Below are 9,188 nucleotides of genomic sequence, written 5' to 3' on the forward strand. Positions count from 1 at the left end.
TGAGAAGCCTCGCCCCACCAGCCCTCCACTCTCATTAACGCTCTGTCCGCATTCCGCCATTTGAGACGTCCGTTCGTTGAAGCCGCCGCGGTCGCTCAACCCGCGGCTTCCTCGTCGCGAGCGGCCATGGCCGCAGTAGTTCGGCAACTCTTTGTAGACTTAGATAACTTGAAATTTGTATGACATACACACATCAAGATTCCTGTTCAGTATGGTGGTGTGTGTGGGGTAGAAATTTGAATTTCGGGGCCGAGATCGGTGTCAACTGCTTGGACGACCGGCGATGAACCCCATGATGCCGCCGGACCCGGCGGACCTAAAGGGGCTGACGTCTCGATGCATAGACCGCAGCTACGATTCCCTGTACAACCTCACCACGTCCCTGCCAAACACACCATCCGAGGAGCGCCGAGATGTCGCGCTGAAACAATTGCACGACACATACGCAACCTTCAAGAAACTGTTGGTGCTCACTCGTTGGTCGGTGCAAAGTCCGCTCACCGACAAGTGTGCCGAGCTGCTGCAAGAAGCTCAGACGTTCCAAGACCAGGCCAATGAAACGAACGACCGGTTGTATTTCCTCCATCGCGACCTTGACCGCGCCAAGGAGCGCAAGTATGACTTGACGACTGCGATCGATGTGCTGTACGGCGGCACGTACAACAGGTTGCCTCGTGTCATCAACTACGCGATGCATCCCCGCGAATTCCCACCCGTCGACGAGGAAGCGAGCATCGCCGAGCTCGACGCGGTCCTTCGGTTTCGTCTGATTGAAGAAACTATTCCCGACAAATTCACCGACATCAACGTCCAAGATGGGTTTGTGACTGCTCACGCAGCCGGCGAGTTTGACATGGTGTTCACTGTGGACGGGACCAAACCTGAGAGTCTCTGGCTGGTCGCGAGTGTCCACACCGTGCTGACGGACCCCACAGCGCTCGCCACATACAAACATCTTGCGAGCACGTCCAGCCTTCGCATCATCCAAAGCAACGCGCCAACGGACACACACTACATGCAGCTCAAGATCCTGATCCAGAAGCGACTCAATCACTCGACGACGCCGCTTCTTGACGCGTGCAACATCATGGCCGACTTTTGCTGCAGCCTTGCCCTGCGCATCCTCGACGCTCAAGGCCAACTCTTGGTCGAGACACGATGGCCCCACGGCGTCTCATTCGTCAACCACGACGACGTAAACACCCTCGACATCGTGTACTGGACTGACAACAACACAACGCTGCCGTATGTGCAGTCGTCCGCACCAGGGACGTTTTCGATTGAAGAAATGCGGACCCGCATGCACCCGGATTCGCTTGCGTACCCCACGAACGGGTGCAGCCTTCGCTTGCAACCACGCATGGGCGGGGACTCGCCAGGCTTGTTCAGCCTCCAGCTGTTTCCCGCTCCACCCGCCGCTCTTCTCAAGCGATACCCGACACTCCTCGATCGAGCACTCGCCGTCCCGGCCAACTTGTTCTCCCTCAGCGCAGATCACTTCCTCCTCGGCTCGATGCAAGTGCACGCGGCGTCGGCGTTGTTCTGCCTGGAGCGCCACTTGCTCGTGGATGACAAAACAGTGGTAATCGAAGGCACGTACTCGGAACAGCGGCTCACGACTGGCACAGCGGTCCTTGTGGCCCGGTCGCCACGAACCCTGCGCCTCTCCCGCGTCGACAGCACCGGCTGCACGCCGCTTGAAGTGTCGTGGGACTTGAGAACTGGTCGCTTTGGCGTGTTTTGCTTGGCGAAAGCACCTTCGGTGGTCGTCGCCGTGCGCCACTTGGAGATTTTGCTCCAAACGCGGTGTAAAGTCCAGTTGCCAGGGGTGACTGTCGCGGGCGAGCTTTCTCTGACGTTCCTCACGCAAAACACAGATAGCGACAAGACGACTGTGACAAACGATGCGTCGGAAGTCGTAGCCGCCGTCGCGGCCGTGCTGCGCCAAGTGGTGGCGTCTGAGCTGGTCACGTTTGCCTCGTCCTGCTCCAACATGCATGTGGCGCGCGTGCGAGATCGACACGCTGCTGCCATCGACTCTCTCGGCCTGTCGCCTGACGCCATATTCGTTCAGCTCGTGCGAAGCAAGGACGCAGCGGTGTTCTTAGTCGTGGAGCTCGATAGATTTAGCCAGGACGACGACGCGCCTCAGCGACCGCTTCGACGACGCCACGTTGGTTCACTCGACCTCGTCGATGAAGACGACGAGTACATTCGGTCACCTGTGTTTTCCGTGGTGCAACTCGCGGACCGTTCTGCGCTAGCGTCGACGACGTCCGTGCGCTTCTTCGAGAGGTTGCCTGTCGTTCGCCGCACGGACGTCTTTGCTGGCAGCGGCACCTCGTTTGGATCGAGAAAGCGCAAGCGCCGAGATCTGCCGTTCTTGTCGGCGCTGCTTGTTCACATGGCCGCGCTCGGCCACCAACGAGCGCACTGGCACGCCATCGACGCGTTTGCTAGAAAGTACAATGCGTCGTTGACCACTTCAACAACCTTGTCCCGTTGCAAACAATTCACCGACTCGACGGTCGACGGGGCGTTGGACTCGAGAGCGTTGCTGCCGTCCCGTCCCTCATCGATCGTGGCGGTGTCAATCCCGTTTCCAGACCGCATCCAGACGAATCCACAGCTTGCCATACACAGCTTGGAAGCGCGTCTGGTGTGCATTCATGGTTCCACGGCGTCCAGCACTGCCGAGATCACAATGCGCGTGGCAGCGCCTCCCTTTGCGTACGTCTTGTTGGCGCCGACCCTCGCTTCGCACGTGCCGACCATGCGCGGAAGATCCTTCACTTGCGCCGCCCGACCGAACGGCGACCTCGTCTACCAATCGAGTTCGACGAACCACAAATTCCAGGCCAACTTGATCGATGTCGTGGTCGCGAACGTGATGCTCCATGTAAAACCCATGGCCGATCTCGGCCGTCGGCTCGAGCGGACCCTTGGCGCGCTGATGAGGTACCGATCCGCGCCGGCCGGACATTTTTACGCCGAGCGCGCCGACCCGTTCAAGTTTACGCTGGCATGCCAGACGCACGAAAACGCCGTCGCCCGCATTCACATCGAGCACAAGGTGGTCCACCAGTTTCCCCGTGGGGCGTTTGTCCTGACGAGTTCCCCACATCATGTGCTTCTACCGTTTTTGCAAGATGCGTTCAACTCACACAAGTCGTCGGCGCAGTTGTTGGAAGTCCTAGAGCGGACGACGGTCCCGCTGACCATGCTCTCGCGCGCGATGGCCGCCCATTCGGCGGCCAAGACGACGTTGACAGGGTCGTCCGCGGAGGCGGGGCTCGAGAATCCGTACCCAACCTTTGTGCCATCCAACCTCGTTCTCGTACCTCGGTCGCAGACGCACCTTCGTCTTACGTATGGCGACCGATGCGCAGTGGACGTGATCTTCTTGGCGGTGCGGCTCTACAATTGCATGATGTGTGGGATGGACGCTTGGATGTGAATGGCGTGACCGATGGGCGTGACTGAATTCCACACGTTGTAGGACCACCAAATCAAAATTCAATGCGCCCCGGCCAGCTTGGTGCCTGTCCCGAGCTATTCCAAGCCCGGGGGAGCCACTGTCGACCGCGCCGCGTTCTACGATACCCTCCGACTGTCCCTTTTCCCTGAGATGGCGGCGGTATGAAGGCGGCTTTGCCCAGCACTGACTGCTTCGTGAGTTGGAGCTGCATGTTGGTTGACGGGGGCCGTGTGCACCAAAGAGATTAATATATGCGAAATGGCCCATTTTTGAAGAATTTTTGGGATAGATTTTCCAACGAACGATTATAATAGTTGAGGAACATATACATACTGAAGGAATGCACTGTAGATACTTGGATATTTGAAGAAAGTAATAGAGTATTTTCCCCACACAACGTCACCATTTTTGGCGATCGTGGGAAAATGGCGACGTCCGCGGAATGGCAGTACATGAAGACGTTGGTACCGCCGCATTATCCGTGCGTGCGGCGATCAGGGGACACGTCGCAGCGCATGGTGCTTGACGGGCGCGTTGACAAGGATGAGTGGGCGCATGCGCAATGGACGGACACGTTTGTCGACATCGAAGGACCGGCGAGGAAGGTATCAACTCTTGACACCCGCACTACCTTACCACACAGTCTTGCCATACACATATAGCCGAACCCGGCTCAATCTACTCGCGTAAAGATGATGTGGGACGACAACTATCTGTACGTTGGCGCAGACATGGAGGAATCGAAGGTGTGGGGCAACTACACGGAGAAGAACACGACTATGTACCACGAGAATGACTTTGAGATCTTTATCGACCCCGATGGCAGCCGCCACAACTACTAGTACGAAGCTCAAACGCCTTGGAACAACGCTCGACGACATCATCGCTGACCTCTTCCTAGCGAGCTTGAGATGAACTGCCTGAACACGATATGGGAACTCGCGCTCATGCGACCTTACAAGGATGGCCACTCGATCGTCAACCCGTACAATCTCACAGACATCCACTCTGCTGTTTATATTGACGGCGTCCCGAACGATCCAACCGTCACATGCAAGAAGTGGACCGTCGAAGTTGCGATCCCGTTGGCGGAACTCGTGCACTTTGATGAGCGCCGCCACTGCAAGGTACATCGTCCCACGGAAACGCTCTCGTTGGCAATCTTCATGATGCGCATGACAGGTCCAAGCCGGAGACGTGTGGCGAATGAACTTTTCTCGTGTCCATTACGACCTTCTCGTCGAAAAAGGCAAGGTCCGAACGAAAGCGTGCATGTCGTCCCGTGGAAAGCCCATCTTTCTCGTAGTACGTCAAAGTCCCGGACCGCCGGGAATACAACTTCGTGTGGGCTCCGACGGGGGTTATCGACATCCATCGTCCTGAAAAGTGGGCGTACGTTGCATTCCTCGGCACAACTGCGGTGGACTCGTCGGAATGGCAAGCGCTGCGGTGAGTGCTATGGCATGTTGAAGCGTCGCGGCCGTATGGCGCCAACCTTGATCTGCTCTTTGACCACTTGATGAAAGAGGATGCATGATAGGTCGGTATTGACCGCAACCGAAGCTATTCAAGCCCAGCTCAACCAAGTATACTACGACCAACGAGCATACCATGACATGCATGGGCACTACGCATCGACGCTGGACGAGTTGCATCCGTCCACGGGAATACAGGGAGCGTCCATGACGATGGAGGTAGCAGCGCTGTAGTCGATGTCGCGACAGATATCATGGCCTCAACGAATGTCCATGTGTAGTGTGCGACAGACATGCAATCGTATGTCGTGGCCGTCGCAGCGGCCGAGGGTGTGCATCGAATGGCGCATGACGCCAAGTACACCTTCGTCGACAGCGAGTAAGGCCGCCGCATGCGTCCCAACGACGAAGCCAAGGCCCACAGCCCGTCCACGTCACAGTCCGTCCATGCAGCATTTTGAGCGACCGACCGAAATAGCTGGCAATTCGCCATTTTCGCCAATGTTCGGCACGACGTAGGAGAGGTGACATTTTCGACCTCTACCATGTAAGCATTTGTGGTTTTCAATTGTGTTCATGTTTGGTTTGGACGTTGACGGGTTAGGTAAACCGTCCTGACCAGATTCAACATCCGTCGTTTCTGCAAAAACGTCGAATATTTTGGCGAATCGTCACAAGTGTATCAAGCATCACGTGACCTCGGTAGTGTGATGGACAGCTGCACGAGCGCCTTCGCCTCCCGTGCACGATGTCGCCGCAACGCATTTTGGTCTATTGCCGCTCCTATTTCACTGCGGCGGGTTCGAACGACACCGTTGAGATTGACCTGCTGTGAGGTACTGTCCAGCACCTCGTCATCGCCACCTGCATCTTGGCACAGGTTCAACCCGAAATAATGCATAGAAAAACCTATATTATTGCATGGTGTTATGTATTCCGACCACATTTGGACAGGTGGTGGACTTTCAGGTATTTTTGACAATTTTCGTGAAAAAATCGTCGGATTTTTGCGAATTGTCCACATGCTCGTCGCTAGTCTTCCCGCACAGGCAAGGCAGATGGCCGAGTGAGTAATCCACTCGATGCGCAGAGTCCACCCGTGCCCAGTGCGCATCAACCCTGTGGCGGGTCACACCGCACCGCCATCGGCACTTCACAATCCGTTCCCTTCGTCGACATGGACATTCAGTATGCGTTCATCATGATGATGGTGGCGGTCTTGGTGATTGTAGTCGTGGCATCCCATTTCTCCAAAAACTGGTGCCCCCTCGACGGAATGGGAGAGCATGGACTGCACAGAACGCGTGGGTACGAGCGCCCATCCCGACGGTCGTGGTGCTTCACTCACTTGCTTGTTCAGGAACTCGGAATTTATGCCGGGATTGCAGCGCGCCGACATTGAAGAGCTGTATTGTGATCCAATTCAATCGTCGACGCATTGGCTCATTCCGGTGGATGTAGGTTGAGCGATGCAAATCGATGGGAATGCGCTATTTGTGCCTTCAGCAACATCGCGACAAAACCTACATGTAGTCTGTGTGGCGGGCTCCAAGAATCGACCTATCTCGAGCATACACTGGAGGAGGTCGATTACACGTTGCTGAGCGATCGTCCGCGACCCCGCAGCTACCGCGACGCATTTACACCTCAATCGTCATCTCGATCGTCTCTCTCGATGCGGGGAAGCAAAGGCAAGATGACTTTGGTCCAGACGTTCCACCGCATGTCGTCGTTTTCCTTCCACAAGCTCGTCGAGCCGGGCGAGCTGACCTCACGTCAACGTAGCGCACGGTATAAAAGCGTCCCGACTTGTGCCGTCCTCATAGTGGAATTTCCCTCGTAGCATGCGCAAAGAATGGGTGCGGAAGCTCGACACAAAGGAACGACCGTACTGGAAACGGCGAATCCTCGACGCGACGCGGGTCGTTCCGGCGTTCATGGTGCAGATCATGTGGTCTACCGATCGATTTCACGCACTTGAATTTATCCATCGCCATTGGAACTACTCGACCGTCTTGGGCACCTTGGACGAGGAAGACACGATTGTCGTCCTCGAAGATGGACATCCTCCTCCCCACATGGACGACATGGCCATGCTGCACGACGGCGACGACGAAGTGAAGCACATTGTATATCTTCCCGTTGAAGCAGTGCACGCGAACCGCACGATCCTCGGTGACGCTGTCATGCCGTCCTTGTGGAAGCATCTCCATCAACTGTCCCGCCTTCCGTTCTCGTTCAAGTACAAGTGGTACCTTCATCAAGCAAGCACCCTCATGCAACCATATGACAAGGGGTACCTTCATCTTGTTTTGATGGCGGCTGACGATGCCGTGGGGACTAGCCATTGCAAGATGAAGGTCGCACGCGACTGTGTGTTTGAGGAAGCTGTCGAAAACATCGTGCATCTCAAGCAACACTCGCTCTGTTCGATCATTCGCATGCAGTTCACGGGCGAGAGCGGCTTGGACGCTGGGGCGATTCAGCGAGAATGGTGCAGCCGCAGTGTAACTTGCCATGGTGTTGGGCATGACGGTTCGTATGCAGGTATCTCCTCGTGGCGCAAGGCTTCATGGACGACGCGTCTGGGCTCTTCATGGTGACCAATCGCGACGACAACGCGTACTTTATCAACCCGAATGCCGCCTACCTCGTCGCAAAACACCGACAGACCCAACAAAGTAACGTGCCGCATCAAAAACCCGCCATCTCGCACACTCAAGCGTTCCTTGCTGCGGGGCGCTTCATCGGCCGCGCATTGCTCGACGGCCAGATGCTCCCCTTGCACTTTTGCCCCGTCTTGTTCAAACGTAAGGTTCCCATTTCGCCCCACTCATCATGGCAGGATTGATCCAACGGTGCTTCGGTCCAGTGCTCCTTGGCATCCCCGTCACGCTAGATGACGTTGAAAGCATGGACAAGACGGTGTACTCAAGGTAAGATGTTTCCATGCCTGCTTCTCGAGACTGACCGCCATCAGCCTGCGGTATGTCCTCAACCACGGCAATGTGGAAGACCTGTGCTTGACGTTCTCCGCAACCGAGCACCAAGACGACACGGTGGTCGAAGTCGAATTGATTGACGGCGGACGCGATATTGCCGTGACGGACGCCAACAAGCACACTTACGTCGACCTCATGACCCGCTATCTCTTGTTCGATCGTGTCGAGGGCTCGCTCAAGGCGATGATTGAAGGGCTGTACGAAGTCGTGCCGCCGGAGCTTCTCATTCCATTTGACCACAAGGAGGTACGGCACCTTCCATCCACAATCGCACGTTGGACGACGCATTAACGACACGTTCTTGCCGTTCCCGCAGTTTGAATTGATATTGTGTGGGCTGTCCGATATTGACGTGCGTGACTGGAAAGCCAACACGGTGACATCGTCCAACTTGCATGGAGCGACGGCGCTTGAGGTAAAATTCCAACTCCATGACGATGAACAGTTGGCCGAATCTCCTGTGTAGTGGTTCTGGGAAGTGGTCGAAGCTATGGCCCCGGCTGACCAAGCCAAACTTTTGCAGTATTCGACCGGCTCGTCCCGCGTCCCAGTGCAAGGTTTCAAAGGTATGCTGCGCAAGACTTGTTGCGGACTTGACCTCATGATGGGTTTCCTTTAGGCCTGACTAGTTACGATGGCAAGATTTGCTACTTCACCTTGAAAGGCATCACGTACATACCTGGATGTTACCCGTGTGCCCATGCTTGCTACAATCGCATCGACTTGCCACTGTATCCCAGGAAGGACTTGATGGAAGAAGCGCTCAAGATGCTTCTTCTCTCGGACCCCACGGGCTTCAATATCGAATAGGAAGCACCTCGTATTTAACGCCCACAGTGGTGGCATTGTGGGTGCACATGCACTGCCATCACCACGTCTTCGCCAACTTCGTTCTCAATGGAGCTAGTGGAAGCTACGTGTTGTGCGACCTCAAGTAACCCTCTCATGAAAAAAGCATCCATTTGTCAGGAATCCAATCTTGAACTCAAGCGGCGGGGACTACCTGAGCACCGGTTCGAGCTCGACAAATGCAAATGCTGTTGCGGCACGAGCGTCGAGCCCCACGACAACGGAGCGTACGGTGCTGTCCATAGGCACTGTGACGTCTTTCGCCTTCCTCCAGGAGCAGCACGCGCCATTATCACCGCGATCGGAGGACGAGTCTTCCCGCGTTCGAGGATCAAGATTTGGAGGGCCGAATGTGCGCGAAAATCACACTTAGTTTTTGAATAA

At 55.8% G+C, this 9,188-nt stretch overlaps 4 protein-coding genes across 4 annotated transcripts; all 4 read left to right on the plus strand.

Moving 5' to 3' along the window:
* Positions 1-235: 235 nt before the first annotated feature.
* Positions 236-3,761, plus strand: H310_10098 (hypothetical protein). Its single transcript, XM_008876356.1, has 2 exons — positions 236-3,409; positions 3,500-3,761. Exons 1-2 carry the CDS (start codon positions 284-286, stop codon positions 3,641-3,643), a joined length of 3,270 nt encoding a protein of 1,089 aa, XP_008874578.1. The 5' UTR covers positions 236-283; the 3' UTR covers positions 3,644-3,761.
* A 102-nt stretch (positions 3,762-3,863) lies between these two features.
* Positions 3,864-5,521, plus strand: H310_10099 (hypothetical protein). Its single transcript, XM_008876357.1, has 7 exons — positions 3,864-4,083; positions 4,141-4,319; positions 4,380-4,605; positions 4,661-4,732; positions 4,785-4,927; positions 5,019-5,172; positions 5,235-5,521. The coding sequence occupies exons 1-7, from the start codon at positions 3,904-3,906 to the stop codon at positions 5,334-5,336; spliced, it is 1,056 nt and encodes a 351-aa protein (XP_008874579.1). The 5' UTR covers positions 3,864-3,903; the 3' UTR covers positions 5,337-5,521.
* A 609-nt stretch (positions 5,522-6,130) lies between these two features.
* Positions 6,131-8,765, plus strand: H310_10100 (hypothetical protein; the record flags this gene model as incomplete). Its single annotated transcript, XM_008876358.1, has 11 exons — positions 6,131-6,261; positions 6,314-6,361; positions 6,415-6,744; positions 6,797-7,249; positions 7,298-7,447; positions 7,501-7,763; positions 7,826-7,889; positions 7,934-8,201; positions 8,272-8,370; positions 8,422-8,521; positions 8,575-8,765. 11 exons carry the CDS (start codon positions 6,131-6,133, stop codon positions 8,763-8,765), a joined length of 2,097 nt encoding a protein of 698 aa, XP_008874580.1.
* An 87-nt stretch (positions 8,766-8,852) lies between these two features.
* On the plus strand, positions 8,853-9,188 carry H310_10101 (hypothetical protein; the record flags this gene model as incomplete). The annotated part of the gene is made up of 1 exon (XM_008876359.1): positions 8,853-9,188. One exon carries the CDS (start codon positions 8,853-8,855, stop codon positions 9,186-9,188), a length of 336 nt encoding a protein of 111 aa, XP_008874581.1.

This window comes from Aphanomyces invadans (genome assembly GCF_000520115.1).
Source record: "Aphanomyces invadans strain NJM9701 unplaced genomic scaffold supercont1.24, whole genome shotgun sequence".
Taxonomy (NCBI): Eukaryota; Oomycota; class Saprolegniomycetes; order Saprolegniales; family Verrucalvaceae; genus Aphanomyces; species Aphanomyces invadans.

Excerpts from the sequence above, each read along its gene's own strand:
- H310_10099 (XM_008876357.1), top strand. The coding sequence starts at position 3,904 with ATGGCGACGTCCGCGGAATGGCAGTACATGAAGACGTTGGTACCGCCG. Across the intron at positions 4,320-4,379 it reads GGCAGCCGCCACAACTACTA|CGAGCTTGAGATGAACTGCC; the intron begins GTACGAAGCTCA and ends ACCTCTTCCTAG. Across the intron at positions 4,606-4,660 it reads ATGAGCGCCGCCACTGCAAG|GTCCAAGCCGGAGACGTGTG; the intron begins GTACATCGTCCC and ends TGCGCATGACAG.
- H310_10098 (XM_008876356.1), top strand. The coding sequence starts at position 284 with ATGAACCCCATGATGCCGCCGGACCCGGCGGACCTAAAGGGGCTGACG. Across the intron at positions 3,410-3,499 it reads TGGACGTGATCTTCTTGGCG|GACCACCAAATCAAAATTCA; the intron begins GTGCGGCTCTAC and ends CACACGTTGTAG.